This window comes from Natrix helvetica, assembly GCF_964273705.1.
Source record: "Natrix helvetica genome assembly, chromosome: 2".
NCBI classification, from domain to species: Eukaryota; Metazoa; Chordata; class Lepidosauria; order Squamata; family Natricidae; genus Natrix; species Natrix helvetica.
The window spans coordinates 174,692,622-174,714,459 of record NC_138552.1 but is presented as its reverse complement, the minus strand read 5'-3'; the positions used below and the strand labels follow the sequence as shown (position 1 = coordinate 174,714,459).

The 21,838-nt window shown below is 40.0% G+C and overlaps 1 protein-coding gene across 5 annotated transcripts; it reads right to left on the bottom strand.

The window, feature by feature from the left end:
* Positions 1 to 1,406: 1,406 nt before the first annotated feature.
* Positions 1,407 to 21,503, bottom strand: CFAP206 (cilia and flagella associated protein 206). Of its 5 annotated transcripts, none has more exons than XM_081944452.1 (13): positions 21,394 to 21,503; positions 19,632 to 19,740; positions 18,849 to 18,932; positions 17,600 to 17,690; positions 16,378 to 16,566; positions 13,736 to 13,894; positions 12,947 to 13,155; positions 12,577 to 12,696; positions 8,420 to 8,618; positions 5,875 to 6,015; positions 5,105 to 5,298; positions 4,601 to 4,744; positions 1,407 to 1,665 (listed from the first exon to the last, which is right to left on the bottom strand). In XM_081944452.1, the coding sequence occupies exons 2-13, from the start codon at positions 19,737 to 19,739 to the stop codon at positions 1,435 to 1,437; spliced, it is 1,869 nt and encodes a 622-aa protein (XP_081800578.1). In that variant the 5' UTR covers position 19,740; positions 21,394 to 21,503; the 3' UTR covers positions 1,407 to 1,434. The 5 variants fall into 5 exon arrangements, 4 of the variants coding, with proteins under 4 accessions (XP_081800578.1, XP_081800579.1, XP_081800580.1 ...); XM_081944453.1 differs by lacking the exon at positions 21,394 to 21,503 and adding an exon at positions 21,206 to 21,308; XR_014174653.1 differs by having other exon boundaries at positions 1,531 to 1,665; positions 4,601 to 4,739.
* Positions 21,504 to 21,838: the final 335 nt, after the last annotated feature.

Below are 21,838 nucleotides of genomic sequence, written 5' to 3'. Positions count from 1 at the left end.
TTATTGCTGTTAATTTTACATGGTTCAATTAAAAAAATTCTACAAATGAATCAATTTTAATTTTAAATATGGTAATTACCAATAAATCTAATTCATATAAACAAAAGCTCTTTTAGTGTCCTCCATAATTTTTAAAAGTGGGAGATGATCCTGAGAGCAAAAAGTTTAAGAAACACTGATCTGGAGCACTTTTAGGCAGATGTATACTGTCTTTAGTACACTGTGATGACATGAGCTTTCCTGGAGTGTGAGTGGTTCATCTTGGATTGTTTACACCTCAGGCATTGGTTTTTGTTAAACTGTTGTGATTTTAACTCTTGCCTGCCCACTCCAGTCACTCCTGGACTGCATCCTAATGGTAAAATCCTTGAAATTCAGGTCCTCATAGTTTTCTTGGCAACTGTGTAAGTAGTTTGCCACTGCCTTGTTTTGGGATTTTTCTTTTTTCTATTTCCCAGTCTGCTGTATAAAAGTGATGTCCTCTAAGCAACGCATGTTCTGGTAGCATTTTTTTCCCATTTACTGTTACATTAATAAATGTGCCTTTTCTGCCCCACAATGTCTGTGTATAGGATTATTGGTTGCTGAGGTTGAGATTTAACATGACCCACCATGTTGGTCATGGTTGGTCATGTTAAATATATACACATATAAAGTCACTGCGGGATTTCAAGGCTCTAAGGCAGGCTTACACAACATGCAGCCCACCAGCTTTCTTTAAAACTCTAAATTTGCTATTGTCAAACATCTCCACCACGATCAGAAAGGATCCATCATGCCCTGAAAGATAAACTGCCAAGCACCTCCAACACCCGCAGGCCACCCCCCACGTCTCCAACTCCAGCCCTGCTGCTCTGATAATCATCAAATCGCTGATCAATATGCCAATTATTCCTTTGTGCCCTGTGATCATTTATCAATGTGGCCCTTTCCTTACGCCCCTTGTGCAGGCCTGTTCTAAGGATCAACGGTATTACCAGCTAACTCCATTGCGATAATTAGCACTATGCAATGCTATGAAGAGGGCTGAGAAAATTTAAAAAGTGTGTACAAAAAGAACGATTTAAAAAAATTAAACTAATCAATCTCTTACAAGAGATGGGAAGAAAAGGAAAATAAGTTAAAAGAATAAGCAGCCTGAAAACTCAAGAACTTATTAATAAGAAACTTAAGTGTGGTGGATGTGATGCAGCGTATCTTAATTTATATTTGATAAAATTAAATTATCATTTAGTACTGGATATCATAGTAGAGGGACAGGTCTGGCCCTGAATAATTTATGCTGCATCTAATTATTGATATTTGGAGCACACACACCCTCTGTTCCTATTCATTAAATGTATGTCCAACCTTCCAACAACAACAAAATGAGAGATTCATTTATATTTTTAAACATTTTAATTTATTGAAATGTTTTTCACTTAAACAACAGAATTATGTTTCATCAACTGCTCTAGTTAAATTCACTTTGGTCATACGAGTAATTGGAGGTGTTCCTCCACGAAGACCAGCTAGGAAAATCTGTGGCTTTGGTACATTGCTACTGTTCTCTCGCTTAGTTTGTGTGCCAGAAATCTTCAACAAGTATACTTGGCTGCAGTTGTCCCGTCTCATATGACTGAGGTTAGTTTGCATTGAGTGAGTTAGCTTTTGGCGCAAGTTAGCCTGAATACGGAAAAAGACATGCAACTAAGCAAATCACGCTCTTGAAATTATATGGATTCACTGCATATACTTTTTTAATGCTAGAATGGCAATAATTGAAATTTATATATCTTACACGGGAAAAGACCCGAATACAACAAGACCAGCATAAATTGAGGTCAACCAGATTGTTAATAGGAAATAACCATTTTGAGAAGATTTCTATCTGTTTTAAAATTGGGACAGTTTAGACTTTTCTCTTGTAATTGTCAGGGCAAAGGCAGAACCTGCATCTGTTTAACTCAGTCAAATTTGTATGAATTAAATTTTCAGTTGATCTACTGGTAAATATAGATTCAAGAACCTCACTCAATCCTCTCTAGTTTCCTTTTTAAAAATAAAGATTGACTTCATTCTTGAGAATCCATTGGCTTATAAACACACTGTACCATTTTGAATTAGCATAGCTTTCTTCTTGCATGTTAAAAAGAACAAGGGCAATTTATGCCATGTTAATTTATTAAATGAATATTCTGCCTTTCCATTACAAAGATTCAAAAGTACGTTTACTTTTTTAAAAACACTTAAAAATTAAAGTAGTGCAAGAGCAAGCAAGATCAGACCTTATTTTATTTATTTATTTATTATTCGTATTTATAGACCGCCCCTTCTCCCAAAAGGGACTCGGGGCGGTGTACAGTCACTAAAATGCGTTATAAAATACATACATAAAACAGTTAAATAATTAAATACGTAGGTGGAGGAGGTTGCAAGACTGTATATAGAATAATAAATATAGTACATTAAAAGCTTATTAAAACCCCAAACCCAATTAAAATGAATAAATCCCCGGGAGGTAAAACTAAGAAAGTGCCAGGCCAGCTGATTGAAATAGGTGAGTCTTTAACTTTTGCCGGAAGGAACGGAGGTTGGTGGTAGTTTGAATGTCTGGGGGGAGGTCATTCCAGAGGGTTGGGCCCATCACAGAGAAGGATCTACTCCTAGGTGTCGCCCGCTGGCATTGCCTAGTAGACGGCACCCGGAGGAACCCCTCTCTGTGTGAGCGGATAGGTCGCAGGGACGTGTGTGGTAGGATGCGATCCTGCAGATACCTAGGTCCTATGCCATGGAGCGCTTTAAAGATGGTAATCAGTACCTTGAAACGCACCCGAAAGGCCACAGGTAGCCAGTGCAGCTCGCGCAGGAGAGGTGTTACGTGGGAGTAACGAGTACTTCCCATAATAACTCGCGCGGCTGCGTTCTGAACCAGCTGCAGTCTCCGGATGCGTCCCAAGGGAAGCCCCATGTAGAGAGCATTGCAGTAGTCCAGGCGAGACGTCACCAGCGCATGAGTGACCGTGCGCAGGGCACTCCGGTCCAGTAGGGGGCGCAATTGGCGCACCAGGCGAACCTGGTGGAACGCCCCCCTTGCCACGGCTGCCACATGGTCCTCCATTGACAGCTGGGCATCGAGGAGGACGCCCAAATTGCGCGCCCGCTCCACAGGGGACAGCTGTTCGCCCCCTATGGCCAGCGATGGGGTCAGCTGGCTGAACCGAGGCGCCGGTACCCACAGCCACTCAGTCTTGGAGGGGTTGAGTTTGAGTCTGTTGTCCCCCATCCAGACCCCGACGGCTTCCAAACACCGGGACATCACTTCGACAGCCTCGTTGGGGTGGTTAGGGGTTGAAATATACAGCTGAGTATCATCAGCATAAAGATGGTACTCAACCCCAAAACCACGGATGATCTCGCCCAGCGGCTTCACATATGCGTTGAACAGGAGAGGCGAGAGGACCGACCCCTGTGGCACCCCACAAGTGAGTGGCCTCAGGGACGACCTCTGCCCCCCTGTCAACACACATTGCTTCCGGTCGGAGAGGTAGGAGCCGAACCACCGCAAAACGGTGCCTCCGACTCCCATCCCCTCCAACCGGCGCAATAGGATACCATGGTCGATGGTATCAAAAGCCGCCGAGAGGTCTAATAGGACCAGGATAGAGGAACAACCCCTATCTCTGGCCCTCCAGAGATCATCAACCAACGCGACCAAGGCTGTCTCAGTGCTGTGCCCGGGTCGGAAGCCGGACTGGCGTGGGTCTAGATAGTCGGATTCGTCTAGGTGTCGTGGAAATTGCTGCGCCACCACATTCTCAACAACCTTCGCCAAGAAGGGGAGGTTGGAGACTGGACGATAATTAGCTAGCTCCATTGGGTCGAGCGAAGGTCTCTTGAGCAAGGGTCTCACCACCGCCTCTTTCAAGGCGGTAGGTAAGTATCCCTCACCCAATGAGGCGTTCACCAGGCCCAGGAGCCAGCCTCGTGTCACCTCCCAGGCTGCCAGTACCAGCCAGGAGGGGCACGGGTCCGTTAAACATGTGGTAGGTCGCAGCCGTCCACGCAACCTGTCCAAATCCTCGGGGGCAACAGAGTCAAACTCCTCCCAGAATGGTCTCTCAAGACTCGCTGTTGGCAGCTCGTCTGGTCCACTGACGGAGGCCCACCCGCTCCGGATCTGATCGATGGAAAACTTGTAGAAAATTGTTTTAAACTGGAGCTCAAACTCTTAAAATTAATTAACATTTCAAACTTAAAATCTTCAGAACTTCACATAGCTGCAGAGACTATTTCAAACATGGAGTATAAATAAATAAAAAGTTTGTTCTGCATATTGTATAAATGATTATTCTCAATCTTTGTGGTTCACATTTCTTGCAAATAATCAGTCATGGCTCCAGCTTCATTGGTTATAATATCTATAGACTTGGGTTTTTTTAAATAAAAAAAACACTAGATGAAATAATCTGAATATTTTGTCTCATAATCTCAGGTTTTACCAGAACTAGACATTTTGTTTAACTGGAAAATTGGGAATTCCAGTAATTAATGGGCCACCTGAGATTGTGGGACAAAAATTCCAGCTCTTTTAGTTCAATTATCAGGCTAGGATACAGACCAGTTTGATGGCTTTTCTCCTCAACTCCCATTCATTCCACTCATAATTCTTCACAATTGTTGGTGGCAAAATGTGGGTGTCAGTCTGAGAACTGCTGTCACTTTTTGAGATTGGCTGTAGTAAACGCTTCTCTCTCATTCTAAACTGGGACAACAGCAAGAATAAAAACAAGCTTAATGTTATTCTCATCCCCTTTCCTTGATTTTTGGACCAATGTCACAGAAACTCAATCTGAATTTTTAAAAAAAAAATGTTTTTGGTGTTATAGCTGACTCTGATTTCTTCTCATTAAGCACGCCTGAGAGGAATATCAGTAAGTGATTACCTAGCATATTTCAAATTGGAAAATCTGCAGAGCTGAACTCACTGCCAATAGGGCAGACATCACCACTCCACCAAGTTCCACCTTTGCTTTGAGAGATATTCTAGTCTGCTTCCTAGAACAGGTATTTTCCAGCAGTGCCTCTTTAAATCAATCATTTAAGAATATAATGGAGACTATACCTGAGAATAAGGAGCCAGGTATTCAAACTGATGGTAAAGCTCAAGCAGCTGAATAAGCTCTGCACATTCCTTTCCTTTTTCTGTTATCATCTTAATATATTTATCTGGTCTCTTTGCAAAAGTATATGCAGCTTCCTTAGAATTAAAACAATAATAGTTCTCCTTATGTTTCAAGACTCCAATGGAAGGATTTCCTAAAAAAAAATGAAAAGCACAAAACAGTCACTATATGTATCTCTAAACACAATTTTCTTAATTTTTGAATGAAGAAAGTATGCAATATACTGATCTTTAAAAAAAAATAAGTCCAAATTTTACACAGTGTTCCCCCCTGCTTCCTGTTTTTTAGCTGTGTTCTTAAGGGGGGGGTTGAGAAGAGGAAAAAATAGGGAGACAGAAAGACATCGAATACGATGTGGCTGCACAGCAAATAGTATCTCAAATAGCAATTATTATGCTTCATTCATATCATGCTCATGAATCCGAGAAGTGTCCTAGATTAGGGAAATCCAACCTTGGCAATTTTAAACCTGGCGGACTTCAACTCCCAGAATTCTGGGAGTTGAAGTCCTCCAGGCTTAAAGTTGCCACGGTTGGATACCCCTGTCCTAAGATAACATTGTCTTCCATTTATAACCATTTCATACGATCTATAACCATTTCATATGATCTTTAAATATATTTTATTTAAATATATATCTGATCTTTCAATGTATATTTTCATTATATTTAAATATGTTACATTTAAAGCAAGAATTATCTATAATTACCTGGGATGAGAAGGCCATCATAAACAGCAAAAGTGTATGCACAAAACCCATGATACTGGAACACTAGTTGGCTAAAATTAATTGTACTTTCTGGAAAGAACCATTCTTCTTTGGCAAAATCAGCAGGATTTACTTTCTCATCTAAAAAGAATAAATCGAGAAGAATACAAATTAAAGTCTTAGCCAGTACAGGGTACCTAAGGGCCTGTGGTATTCCCTGGGATATTCTCATCAATGTCTTCAAAAGAGATGTGTATAATAGATCATACATTAATGATTCCATGCACAGAACAGCTAGCTTGGAGTGTCTGGATACAGAAAGAAAGAAAGGTGGTCTCTTTTATAAATGTGGGTCAGGGCAGCTGAGAAGAGGCATAAGATTAGGATTGTGGAATGTAGGTGGGACAGAATTTTGGGATCTGACAGCAGTGGCAACTAAGGATGGAGAAAGGGAAGAAAAGGCATTGGGAAAATCAAGTAGTGGATATACTGAGCTGAGAGACAGGCAACTGCAGCAATAGAGATCAGGGAAGGAGAGACAAAATTAGGTAGAGCTGCTGGCAGCAGAGACTGAATGGAGGCAGAAAAGAAAGGTGCTAGCAAGATGAAATCTGGTATATATTATACTGTAAAAAGAGTTGCTGAGTAAAGGATTGATGAAGCAACATGTAAAATCACAATGGGATCCCTACAGGTTTAGTTTTGGGCCAACTCAGAGCATTAAAACCTTCAGGGTTTTGTATTTGCTGAACCATGACTCATGTAGAACACGAATGAAGGCAAATATGCATGTCCCAGGATAATGTGGCATATAATGAGGATCGGTGACGTGCGGTGAGGTTTATGACTGGTGAGGCACTGACACAGTGCTGGGTTTCAAATATTTTTAGACTTGTGGACTTCAACTCCCAGAATTCCACAGCCAGGCATGCTCAGTTCCAATTTAAAGTGACAGCATTTGTTTTTCTTCTTTGCTCCTTCTTTCTTTTTCTTTTTCGTCTCCTTCCCCTCCTTCCTCCCTCTCTCCCTTCCTCCCCCTCTCTCAAAAAAAAACACACACACACACAGAAGTTGGATTGGACTATCTCTCCTACCCCTTCCCTCTCTCACTCACTCTCAAACAAACCCCCCCACACACAAAAGTTGGATTGGATATCTTTTCCAGTGGCTTGAAAGCAGCTCCTCTGCCACACACACCCCATTCCCCTGCTGCCTTTCCCAAACACCTCCACCATTGCAAATGCAGCCTGCTGTCTGGGTGGGAAATGCCTGGAACACAATAAAGCCCACCCACCACCTCCTGCTGGCAGGCTGGGGTGAGAGGAGAGGCAGAGAAGCCGGAGGGGAGCCGAGCCGAGCCTTCCAAAAGAAAGAGGCTGGGGGGAAGTGTGTGTACTACAGCATGGCTCTTTGCCTGGCTTCCTGCCTCCTCCTGTGGTCTCCTCGGTGCTCGCTTGTGCTCTCCCTCCCCAAGTGTAGTTTGATTGCAGATGGAGCCACGTTGCCTTTTCAAACTTGTAATCAGTGAAGCTGGGCTAGATTTTTATATAGTTTTATCCAGCTGTGTGTGTGTGAGAGAGAAATGAATGGGGGCCTGGAGAGGAAGTCACTACACTTGGGGAGGGAGAGCACCAGTGAGGTTAAGCAGAGTCATCCACGGTGAGGCAGCAACTAGCTCAGCTTTTTCCTTTTACTTTTTTTTTCATGATGAGAGTGGTGAGGCTGTGCCTCACCTGCCTCACCTGACTGCACGTCACTGATGAGGATCCTGCATCATCTAGAACAGTCTGGGTTTGTTCCAGAAGTTACAGAGCACAGCGTTTGTTTCAGGTGGGAAGCTAAATACATTTTTTCTATTTTGCACTCATTTTTCATATTTAACATTGCAATGCCTTCTCCCTGAGGGACAAAAAGTTCACAATCATTTTTTTTTCTCTATCCTGAACCAATTCCAATTTAAGCCCTTAGAGCTAGGTTGTCAACTTTTCTTTAAAATATCAAAGTAGTTAAGAAAAATATGACTGCAAAAACAAATCTACAAAATTTAAGGATACAACAATGAGAGATTCTTGACATTATGTAGCTAAGGACATAAGGCCTGCTACTTTAATTTTTTTCCCAGACTTCACAATTCAAAGAATAAAGGTAAGGGTAAAGGTTCTCCTCACGCATATGTGCTAGTGGTTCCCGACTCTAGGGAGCAGTGCTCATCTCCGTTTCAAAGCCGAAGAGCCAGCGCTGTCCAAAGACATCTCTGTGGTCATTTGGCCAGCATGACTAAATGATTCATGGAACGCTGTTACCTTCCCACCAAAGGTGGTTCCTATTTTTCTATTTGCATTTTTTAATGCTTTCAAACTGCTAGGTTGGCAGAAGCTGGGACAAGTAACGGGAGCTCACTCCTTATGCGGCACTAGGGATTCGAACCGCTGAACTGCCGACTTTTCTGATCGACAAGGTCAGCGCTTTAGCCAGAGTCACTGCATCCTTCCCAAATTTAGAGAATATGTAACAGCTTCAGTTTTTATTTACTCCTTCTACTTACCAGCATGCTGTAGTAACCTTTCTTCATCAGTTTTGATAACAAGGCCTTCAAGAAGAGGCACTATTAACTCTTCAGGAAAGATTAATGTGTGGCTTTCTAAGAACTGCTGGAGACTGGCGGTCAAATTATTGACGAAACTGAGCACCAATATTTCATCTTGAAAACTGGTCCAAAGGTTAGAAAGTCCAATAAATGCAGGCTAGAAGGAAAAAGATACATAGAAAAATAGTTCTTATTATGGCTGCAAAACTATATTATCCATTTGTCAAAAGTATGCAGATGCTAGATGCCAGGTGCCAAGCATCTATTTTGTATGCACATTGTATATAATATAAGGTATGTCCAGCAAAAATGTATGTAAGTGGTGCATTTGTGAATGTATATAGGTAGTCTTTGTCTTATGACTGCAATTGAACCCAAATTTTTTATTGCTAAGCAGGACAGTTATTAAGTGATTTCTGTCCCATTTTACATTTTTTTTTGCCAGGGTTGTTAAGTCAGTAGCACAGTTGTTAAGTGAATCTGGCTTCCCCAATGACTTTGCTTGTCAGAAAGTCACAAAAAATGACCCTGGGACACTGCCGCTGTCACAAATATATGCCAGGTGCCAAGCATCTGAATTTTGATGTGACCACAGCTTTGCTTCAATAGTTGTTAAGTGTGAAAAATGGTCATAAATAACCTTTTACAGTGCTGCTTTAACTTCGAGTGGTCACTAAGTGAATATTCGCAAGTCAAGGGCTACCTGTGTATGGATTGGGAAGGTACCTTTAAGGATAATCCAGACATACTGTCAGAAGTGCTGTGTTCAGATCTCCTGCAGGTGCTTTAAAAGTTAAACAAAGCGATTGATGCATTGGGGGTGGGCACATATAGTTGAGCAATTATTCTTTGATTGGCAAATTACACATAGGGCAGGTATGCAGCAAATGTTCTGGGAAAAATTCAATTCAAGAAAACAAGATGAAGACCTTGAAAGCTTCGACATCATGTTCATGGAATGAGGAACAATCAGACGACTCTGGCCAGGGGACGTAATATATGATCAGAATTCAGAATGGAGAGATACTTGGGAGTTTGTGCCAGTGGGCTCTAAACACATTTCAACTGGTTTGAACAGGATGCTGGTGAAGAACCCTACAGGGTAACAAAATATGAGCTGAAGGTGGAAGGTGCAGAACAGGCCAAATGACTCAGTTCTGGATTAGGATTAGAAAACAGAAGATTTGCCAGAAGACAATTGCAATAATCTAATTGAGAAACAACCAGAGCCTGCATCAATAAAGCTACAGCTTCTTTACCAAGTCCACTGGATTCAATACTCATCAAGTGAATATCTGTACCCTTGCTATAAACACCTTAAAAGGGTTCAGAGTGAGTTTATCACAAGGCAAGATATTGAAACTGCAGAAAAGATGTATCTAGTATGTTAGAATGTTAAAGCTTTAGTCTGGCAAGATACTGTCCATTAGATGCAAGCAAATAAAGGAAAGGACTTGACTGGATTTCTCTGTGTTGCCTTTGGCCTTGGGTCTGATGGTGACCTTGCCTAATAACTGTGAGATTCAGCTCCAATTGTATTGTTTTAAACTTCAGTTATCCAACCAGTTATGCAGGAGTTGATAATTATAGAAACTGAGATTAAATAAATAAGAGCATAATGGATGATAGGAGCTGGAACTAATCCCCAATGGATGTCTCCATTGCAAAAGAACTGGAAGACTTGAACTAATGCAATGCTTAGCCAATGATGTTCAGGGCCTATAACCTAGATGGCAATATCTATTAATCAAAAGTATTAAACATTGCCATTAGATCCAAAAAAGACCAACATCAATGTAAAATGTTGGGACTTCACCCAGAGAGTATCATTTAGTACTCTGGACAGCACTGAGTTGAATGACCTGCCCCAAATCTTGGATTAATTGGAAAAACAAGGCCACTGTAAGACAAAGGAGCAATTGTGAGAAGACAATTGACTCAAAAACTTGAATAAAAAGGGAAACAGAGATACAGGTCAGTAAGTTTAGTTAATAATATTATAGTATTATATTTTAGCTATGCTGGCATATTTGTAACAATTTGTAATATCACTGTGCAGGTTGAGTTATGTTTTAGACATGTTTAAATATGAATCCAGTCTATGCCTGCAGAATAATTCCTTATCAGTCTGGCGCAGAACTCACAATTTTAGGCCAGCATTTTAGATCAGCATTTTAAGTGTACATTCTCTGTATTCAAGTTAAATATTTGATTTGCAATAGTGTTGGTCTTATTTACAATGCCACAAAACTGTGTAATTCATCCTGTTATATGTGTGATGAATTAACATTTAAATTTCCAAAACAAAACTTGTCAAAAAATGCAATAAACATTATTTTGGGTGTAAAGTGAATGACCAACATAAGAACTGGGGAACTGGGCCCTTCACATTTGTTGTATAATATGTACTAGACTTTTAACACAACAGTTAGAACATTCACACCATATGCCGTTCTCTTCTTTCCGTGATTGGAGGAAGCCCCCAAAATTATATCTTTTGCCTAAAAAGCACAATAGGAATCACTTGTAACAGAAAGAATGCTGTGAAATATCAGTTTAGCATCTGGAATGAGGGCCTGTCCCACATAATGAGTGTTGTGTAGTGGACTTTCATAGGCAAGAACCAGACCAGCATAGCTGCAACAGTATTTATTGACTCAAAAATGGAACTGAGGAACTGCAGGCAAATGTCTGTGATTTATACTCTAGGCCCACAAGGCCTGAATCAATCATAGAACTAGAAAAAGCCAGCCCAAATATAAATGTTCTCATTTTCTCTCCAAAACAGTTGGGGGGTCATCTAAAGGTTAGTTTCATTTTAGCACAGTTAACACAACTATATACATTCAATACATAACAATGAGGAGTTGCCTGTACTAAGGTCTCCATAAAATGTGACATTTAACTTTCCTTTCTCTTTTCCACATCAAACTTGAGCTTATGAAAACTCAGTAAAAGCAATGAATAAAATGGCAATTGGATTCAGTTACTGGAGGAATACATTTTCCCAGGGTTAGTGATGCTAAATTTAAGGAATATATTTCTGTAGCTCCCCGGATTAAAAAATAATAATAAAACATGACAAATTGTACACCCTTGATGAAGTGCTAAGTGAGATTGGAAATGCTTCATGGCAATTATTCAAAAGCAACTGCAAAAACCTTTAGGGAAATTATAAAGCAGAAAGTTATTGCGTAATAGTGATTTCTTGATGTCATACCAAGTTATGCAATGTAACATATCATTGAAAGTTCATTTCTCAGACTCTCACTTGGACCTTTACCCTGACAACCGCAGTGCAGCCAATGACAAGCACAGTGAATGATTTTATCAGGACTTTTCAAAGATGGGAAAGCATCACAAAGGCAAGCGGAGACTTGGTATGCTGGCTGACTACTGCTAGATCTTTGGGAGAGATATTCCTAAAGCAGTGGTGGGTTTCAAAAATTTTTAGAAACTTTTCTGTAGGTGTGGCCTGCTTTGTGGGAGTGGCTTGCCAGCCATGTGACTGGGTGGGAGTGGCTTGGCAGTCATGTGACTGGATGGGCGTGGCCAACTTGTAAAATGTGGCGAAACTCATTTAACAACGCTTTTGCTTAGCAACCAAAATGTTGGCTCAGAAACTCTGGCATTTGAAGCACACAAATCTTAAAGCTGTCAAGTTACAAGACCCTTGCACCCCTAACCCTTTAGGAAAACCCCCCAGGCGTGTTCAAACTTGACAGTTTTAAGACTTGTGGACTTCAACTCCCAGAATTCCTCCTCTCGCTCTTCATCTTGATGCTGTATGGACGGGTGGGGGGAGGGAGATGGAACCAGTTCTAAACGGCACTGTAGATTTGTGGAACCTCTTCTATAGAAGAGGTTAGAACTGTCAGGAACCCACCCCTGATGTATATGTATATGTATACGTATATGTGTCAAATTCAGCAGAAAATCAAACTTTGCTTCTTTTAGATATCAGTATTCTTATTTTAATAAACTTTTAAATATAGGCTATTATCAAAGTAAAGTTGTGTGTCATTCAAAAACCCTGCTGCACAGATTGGGTGAATCTATCAACTGGTAAGTAAAAGCTTATAATTTAAAAAAATTCTTGAAATTCAGAAACTCACATAAACAAGAGACGTGGGCACTGCTGTTTTTGACTTAACAATGTTGTTGATCTGTTCCATCTCAGCTGCAAATTCCTTTTGCATCAGTTCAACTTCTTGTGCACATGTGATCACATCAGACTGAAAATATATGTTAGAGGTGGCAGATATACCGTTTGTAGGAAATTATAAAAGTCACATCGAGTTGCTTAATAAACAAAAACATTCTTTGTAGATTGGACCATTTCATTTTTTTTTAAAATGAGAACACGAGAATGTCATACCTTCTTATTTCAGCTAAAACTGATTTGCCATGACTCAAATTTTGCCCATCTTTCATTAAGACAGTTTTAGCTACATTGAATGTTTGCAACACATAATGGAATCTTACCAGAATAATGCAGAGGAAAGCTTCATGTTGTCTGACATTGTAGAGGGCTTCTTTCAACATTGTCTGCCCAAGCTCTATGTCACCATTTTGACTCTGGTGCATCATTTCAATCAAGGCTGTGTATCGGTAAGCTAGCTGTTGGGAAGCGTGCAGTTCAATGTCTATACGATGGCTGGCTGCTGGGATAGCTTCATTCAGAATCATTGGCACTGTTGACACAGAGTTTATCTCAAAGTTCTATTTCTTTCATTAGAAATACATTTTCCTCACATGCCCAGATCTAAATTATTATTCAAAGAGCACTGTCCATCCCTTGGGTGTACACTTGAGCTTTTGAGAAGACCTTTCCCCTATAGCCTCCTACATGCTTCAGAAAATGTCCCCAGAAGCTGAGGAGATTCTCCAATAATGTCTACAACAAACACAAAAGGATAAATGTGAAAGGGAAAGTCACGCATTGGTGAATGTGCAGAAGGGCTTCAGGTACATCCACAGACCTCCTTGGATTGTGCTTTAAAACAATTAGACACAGATGAGAAATATTCTTCCAAATTTTCTCTCTTGGGGAGGGGAAAAAAAACCTATGATCAGATTGTTCTGGAGGATAATCAGAGAAAAATAACAACATTGGGTTGGGGGTGGGGGGGAAATGAAATGTAATTGTCATCTTAAGCAGCTCTCCTGAAGCTCTTAAACAATTCCGAGCAGCCCTGAACATTTCTGATATGTTCAAAAGTAGGTTAAGTATGTATTTTTTGCACTTACATTAGTAAATAGGTATTCACTTACAGTCATCAATGCCTTCACCGCCTTTCCCATTGTCCTTGTTGAACAATCGAATTCCTGTGACAATCATGGTGAGTTCTTTCAATTGCTGCTCTTTCTCTCTTTTACTTAGAGAGAGGAAAGCTGCAAGCTCTGTTTGAGGAAATACACTCTGCAGGGCAGCTGGTGAAATATTAAATATGCAGAGTCAGATCATGAAAAAACACTGACTTCCAAGGGAGAACGGACGGTAATGCCTGTTTGGAAACAGACCATCTCTAAACTCTACCCTACGCCTAGCACAAAATAATTCTTGCTCATTTTTTAGTTCTGCTATTGAAATGCCACAAATTTCTGTTTGGATTTTCACATTGTTGATATTTAACATGTGGAACTTCAGAAAAAAATCAGTTAAGTAGCCATTGAGCAAATGTAAAGACAAGCTTGGAGAGTTGTTGGTATATCAATTGTCCTACAGTCCAGAAAAATCCTTTCTGGAGCTCCTGAAAATGGGTTCTGGCTTAGTGGTGGACAACTTCTGCCTTTAAGTGCTGGGCAATTTTAATCGCCTTGACCTGAAGGCCAGTTCCAACAATGCCCAGGAATGTATGTGCTCTATGGCAACCATAGACATCTTTAAAATAGTCATAGGTTCAACACATATAGATGACCATGCATGTAATGTTTGTTTCAGAATGGAGGTTACATGATCCGTGGAAGAGTTTTGTCATGACCATATCGCATGCTGATTGTTAGCCACCCAGGATCTCCATGGAACAGGAGAACCTACCGTATTTGAGTGATCAGTCCCACATGCCTAAAAAATCCAAAGTTTCCAGAAAGCCCCTAGGGAATTCTCAGCTGTGTAGCAGGCAGTTCTATGCAGTGCCCAGTGAACAATTAGTAACAGAAGGCAAACTGGATGCTAGAACAGCATTGCCCCTGGAATAGTCCTTTTCTAGGGCTGCTGCTGACTGGCTCCTTCATTTATGAGCTCCTTTGGAAATGGAACACCAGGAATAATAGCATTGGTAGAAGAAGATGGAAAGTGATTCCAGTTGATCACGATAAGGGAGGTGAAGTCTGCATAGTTCTCCATTATTGCATTAGCAAGCTGTCCTCGAGCAGCCTTCTTTATAGTGACTGACTAGGGAGAAATTAAGATATCTCCGGCTGAACACTGAATATTTTGCATGTAATTTTGCTGATAAAATCACTCGTATTTGCTATAAATCCTTAGTGATAAATGAGGTATTCTATTGTCATATCTGGGATTCCTTTCATTCTTGTAGTTTCAAGGCGGTAGATAAGGTACTGTCTAGATTGATCCCTAACCACCTATTGTTTGGACCCCTTTTCATCCTGGTTAATTATAAAGGAAAGAGGAAAGATAATCACTTTGGGACATTGTCAATTCTTCCTTGGGGAAGGGAGGAAATGCCAAAACTAAAACCTTCTGAAAAGGTCACCCTTGGATCCAAGACATTCAGATAATTCTAATCCAATTTTGAGCATTCTCGCTAAAATGAGATATGTGGGTAGTTGTGAAGGATGTTAAGTTAGTGATAGTGGACCAACTTCATAATACTATAAGCAGGCTATTTCGAACCTTTTCAGTGATAGTAATTGAGACTAGAATGTGCAGGTGATACTTTTGTCACTTTTATGGATGGCCTACATGAAGACCGCAATGAAGGTAAGTACTCCTTCTGTTTGATCCTCATCAGGTTTTAATACTATTGGTGATAATTTATTTCTGGATTATCTTCAGGGTTGGGGGATTGGAAGCACTACTTGCAGTGGTTGTGCTTCTTTTTGAGTAGGTGGTTTCAGTCTGGGGTAATGGGAATCAAGAGGTTAACCTGATGGACTGTGATATGCAAGATGCTACAGAGGTTAGTCATGCCTCCTCTTCTCTTTAACATCTGTATGAAACTACCAGAAGACGCCACATAATAGTTTGGGGTGCAGTATCATCAGTTTGCTAGTAATTGAATCAGTGGTGATGAGACAGCAGGCTACTAAAGGGAATCCTCACTGACTGTAATTGGGACCAGGAATTCCATCACTAAGAGATGTGGTCATAAGTTGCAACATCATATCATCATGCTAATTTATGGATGATAGCACCCCATGCTCACATCATCTCCATTTGGTCCTTCCTGTTCAGCTTCTCCCATGTCCTTCCTGTTCAGCTTGTTGGAAGCTGGATGTTACAACAGGACAACTATACCACCCTAGAATGTAGTGCTCTGCACTATTGCAATATTTATGTTCCCATGAAACAATTTTTAGTTTTCAGAAAGCAACTAGAAAAGATGAGAATAGTTTCTTTGTGGCTGTTGCAATGCAAGGGGACGCATTGTTGGAGGCAATCTGCTGACTCTATAAACTGCTTAGAGAGGTGGTAAAGCACTTTGAAGCGGTATACAAGTCTAAAGTCCTATATTGCTTACATGTAGACATATGTGAATGTGTGGCTAGATAGAGACAGAGGAAGGGACAGAGACAGAGAATATTTTAATATTCCAGCTAAAGCTGAAGGACAGCATTGAAAGTGATATTTATTTATTTTCCTAATATCTCCTTGAGTAACCACTGTAGTAAAATCACTATATGCAATATTACTAAAAAGCTGTAATGTTATATTTGGACATTTTACTAACCAGTTGCCTCTCTAATGACTTTGATGTCTGTAGGAGATCCAAGGCCAGACCGTAGCAGCACATAGCTGACAATCTTTCGATAAACACTTTCTAATTCTTCTCGGGTACGAGCTCGATTATCGGTAATTTCTCTAGATACAGGAGCAAGCCTGGAGTCTAGCATATGATGCTGTTCCTTAATTAACTCAACTAAGAGAAAGCACAAAACCATTGCATGAAGGCTATTCCAATCTCTACTATTAAGCTGTAGGTTAACGTATCACAATATATTTTAAGAGAGAGAGACTTTCTCTCACTGGGCTTAGCATCCTGCAGTTACAATTTCAATTCAAATCACAGGGAAAGCAAAGGGCTATAACAGAGACGTACCCACATCTTAACATACTCAATTCTTCCCACACATTGATTTTGCTACAGTACTACTATAATCCTACCAAGTTATCCTAATCGTACAGTAGGGCTCCTCACTGAGTTAAAACAGGTTGAATAATATTTTACAATTGGTAATTACACAACATATTGGATCATTAGAATAAAATGTATCTGTTTTATCAATTTATAATGTTTTCAGGCACGGTGACTCAGTGGCTTAAAATGATCGGAGAAGGTCTATACTCTGGTGATTCAAATCTTACTAAGTAACAGAGTAAGCTTCCTTCACTTGCCTAAGCTCCTACCAATCTAGCAGTTTGAAAGCATGTAAATGCAAATAGATAAATAGGTACCACTTCTTTGGGAAGATATTAGTGTTCCATGTTTTGCCAAACGCTTTGCGTTGCAGCATGATGCTATGCTGGTCACAAACATCTTCAGACAGTGCTGGCTCACTGGCTTAACAAAACGGAAATGAGCACCGGCCCATAAAATTGACTATGACTAGTGGAATAAAACCAGCAAGGATACCTTTACCTTTATAATGTTTTCAGGATTTCAAGACTATTAAATTAAAGGCTATTAATGCTAGGCAAAATACAGGTTGGTGATATTTGAAGACACTTCATTTATAACTTCCTTGTTTTCATGTGTGTGTGTGATTGTTTAATACATTACTTACTTTTACTCTCGATAGTAATATTATAAATATTTCAATAAACAAAAATTGCTCTTTTACTAGGCAAGAAGCCTCATTAAAATCTAAAATTTAACCTAATGTAAGCATGACTGAGAATACATTACCAGAGTAATATATTCACAATATATAACTTTACCACAAAGTGCTTACCTCGATTTGTATAGTTCATATCAAAATGAACTTGCATCTTAATTGTGTTCAAGGATGGATTTTTAACATCAAGAAGTCTTTCGACGCAAATCTGAAAAGAGACACTGTTGAAATAAGTTCTTTCAAGTTACCTTGCAAAGGATGAAAACAGTATTTTCCTGGATACAGCCATATTTATTAATCTCTTGGCTCAAAGTTTATATACTAGAATCAAACACTATCACACCAATGGAAACATAAGGCAAATCTCATATATATCTGCAAGCTGCTCATGTAATGTTCTGGTAAAGAAGAAACCTAGTTCATGAGTATAACATGAACAATCTCTTAAAATCAACACAATGAAAACTGTATTATTGTATTTTAATAGTAGCACTGTTACTATTAAGTACCAGCCTCTTCTTTTTACTAAAACAGACTAGAATTATAAGGGAAATCTCATGTAACTTCCTTCAACACACTCAAATCTCTAGCAAGACACGTTCCATCTGCTTTAAAACATTCTGCTTCATTTGGAAATGTATGCCTTTGTTCTTTGGATGTCCCACACACTTCAAAAAGGCCCAAGTTGGATTTGTGTGGTTATTTTTAGAAATCAATTTGCATAAGAATGATTTTTAAATTCAAAGCATCGTGGCGGAAATCCTTGAATGTAACATGTTAACCACATTTTCATTATATGTTTACACACAGACTTGGTCTTGAGGAATAGTGGGGATAGTTCCAACATATGGTTAGAAAATAATCTAATAATTGATTCATATCAAATTAGTTTAAGAAGATGTTTAAATAATACTGCAACTGTGCACTTCCTCCTTCTTTCTTTCATAGAAGTTGTCTGCAAATATTTGGCTTCATCTTCTGTACAATTCTTAGTGCTGCCTGCAGACCACTCACAGCTCACCACTGCAATGACTACTTCTGGATGGGACAGCCCCCTTTTCTCTGAAGCTTCTCACTACAACCTAGGCAATCACAGCTGATGCTACTCTTGCAAGCAGGAAGACAGTAATCTCTATGGGATAAAGGATTTGTGAAGAGAAGTGAGCAATCATAGGATGATGATAGGGTCTGGAATCTCACATCCAAACTTGCTTAAATTCAAGGTCCCAGGATTTTTAATTTTTTAAGAATAATTTTATACTGGTGTACCACTCCCCAAAATAAAATAAAAAAGGTTATATGTTTTTGTTGGACATAGATAAAATTGAACAGAATCCTTTGCATAAGTTCCAAAGCAGGTACTTACCTGAATAAGTTTCTGTACATCAGTCTTTTTTAGAGTTTTATCCACATTAAATTCATTTTTTGCATCCAGTACAACAGCTTTCACCTGATGTAAAATGACAAAGACGTTTCCTGATTAATTTGTTTCTTTTACACTTATTTAGGATTAAAGAGTACTTAGCAATTCCTAATTTAAATCTTACACTTAAATCTTATCTTTAAATTAAGAAGATTCAACACCAGTGAATTAGTTTTGTGTTTGAACTGCAATCTGGTTAAAGTTTAATAAATGACAATTTCATCACTAGATAGACGGAATTTTCCTAAAAAAGATGAAGCTATATTATGTAACTGGTTGATAGGAGCTGAGTGACATGTTCTATTCTTCATCCAATGATGAAAACTTTAAATGGCTGTCACTACTTCCATATTGAAAGCCACTTTCAGCTTTGAAGCTGGGAGACCATGAAATCTTTTTATTGGCACAAAAGCCAGATGGATGACTTTGGCCCAGTTATTTTCTCTTCCCTAAATGGGAACTTGAAAAATATCTATCTACCAACTCCCACTGGATCAAAAATTAAAAGAAGGTCCATAATCTTCAATGAAGAGGACTTTGTCCTATAGTGAACTAATTCAGGCTAATAATATTAACTTTTTAAAACAATATATTTAAACATTTATGTGATTTAATGTCTTTCATATGGTCCCAGCACACCACTCAAAAACCAGATAGACACCTCCAGTTACAAATAGCTAAGCACCCAATATTTAAATAGAGAAGATTGATTATTTATGCTTTTACCATGAATGCTACCAGAGTATCTGATAGATTTTGTCCGTTCATTGCACATTCTTGCCGTATTTCACGGATGATGCTCTTGATGACATTTTCAGCTTGACAGTGAGACATCCTGCAACAATAAAAAAGGAAGATGGACATTTGTCCTATTACTATTTTCAAACTCGCTTTTATTGACAATACTGCATATTTAAAGCCCTCCAGCCTATCAAACTTTCAAGGGTATCCTAGCCAAAAGAATGGCATCATTAATGGCCATCAGGAAAACCAATCAGAAAAGTTTACCCAAATAGCTCTTATTTGTTATATAAAGCTTATCATACCAAGCAGACTATGGCTTAATGATCTGACAATGTAAGAATTGCAGCACCATGTGTGTTTCCAGTTCAGTCTTTTACATCTCCAGCTGGAGAAGGAGTCTATCTGTCCAAAGTGCTAGGAAGATGGATCAACAGCCTGCATCCATACATTGTAATTTCAACATTTTGGCATTATATACAATAGTAGTGTTGCTGCCAATATCAGCAGAAGGCCAAAAACCTTAGCAAGTGAAGGGATGCTTAGCAAGTGATGATCTTCATCAGTGGTGCCCTTGGATTAACTCTTACTTCATATCTTCCGATGCCCTTTTCTCCATTTAACTAGCTTTTAAAAATTCTAGTTAACTAGTTGGACTAATTTTAACTAACATATATGGCCACTGATTTCTCAACTCCAAAAGAGTTCATTAAATGAATTATTATGGTTCATGTACAGTCACAGTATCAATGTAGGACCTTTACAATGCCTACCCAGAACACCACTAAAATAACAAAACAGTATGATTTCAGAGAGATTTCAAACCCTTGGGGTTTTTTTTTTCCTAAAGGGTTAGGGAAGCAAGGATCTTGTAACTTGACAGCTTTAAGACTTGCGTGCTTCAAATGCCAGAGTTTCTGACCCAACATTTTGGTTGCTAAGCAGGAGCGTTGTTAAGTGATACTTTATAACACTTTTAATTAAGCGGGTACCTTGAATAAACATAACTTTGAGTTTCAAATAATACTGATTTCGTTGTTGTCTTAGGTGACACCTGTGAAAAAAATTCAGGTGCTGCTCAGGCATAAAAATGTGCCGCTCAAACACTATACTTTTCTGCTCACACTGAAAAAAAATTAGAGGGAACATTGATTGTGACCCCTACAGACAAAGTTCCTCCAGACCTTCCTGCCCTCTACCATCCTCTGGAGTCCATTTAAGCTCACGCCTACTGCTTCAGTGACTCCATCCAGCCACTTCCTTCTCTGTCGTCCTCTTCTTCTTTTGCCCTCAATCTTTCCCAGCATTAGGCTCTTCTCCAGTGAGTTATTAGGGCATTATAGGTAGTGGGTGAGGGTGGGGGGGCAAAACCTAAAATAAGAAAGGGGGAGACATACCCTGAGAGCAGAATCCTGGCACTGCTTATTAAAATAAATTCAGAGTCACAGAGATTAGGCAACTTTTCTTGCGGGGGTGGGGTGGGGGAGGAGAAAGCCAAATGTGATTTCCATTTATAATTCCACAAATGAGAGAGTTTGATTGCACAGCCACATTCTTACCTGGAAGTATCCTAGGAAATAGGGGCGGGGCGAGGGAAAAAAGAAAGCAGGTAACGTCAGGAGACCTATGCTTTCCCAGTGCACAGGTTGTGCCACGGAAACCTCTCGGCCTCTTTCAAAGGCGTTCAAGGGCCGCTAGAAAGCCGACTGACGACCGGCCCGCGGTTGTACGAACGTTGGTCATTTACCTTTTGCACCGCTCTGACGAAACTAGGAGGAAGGTCGGACGGGATCACTTTCCACTCCCACCTTCTCCCCGATCGACTTTCTCCCCCTCGTTCCCAAGCAGCTTGTTGATCCATGCACCGGTCCTTCGTTTCCATGGAGACCGCAGGCGCCTAGCAAATAGAGCGCCGCGGACCGAATGGAGGGAGGAGCCAACGAACTCCATGACTTCTGTCCTGTTGATGCTCCCCGGTCTCTTTCTCCGCACCGTCCTAAATCGGGATCTCGGCCAGATCTCCTCCCCCCCCCACACCTCATATTTGGGGGGGGGGGTTTCCAATCCTTTACATTCCTGACAAATGGCCTGATTTTATTCCAAGGTACTTGGGTTCATTTCACACTTCGTGGAGAAATGCTAGTAAAAGGGCAGGCTGGCGGTTTTCGCCCTAAGTTGCAAACTGCGCGCAT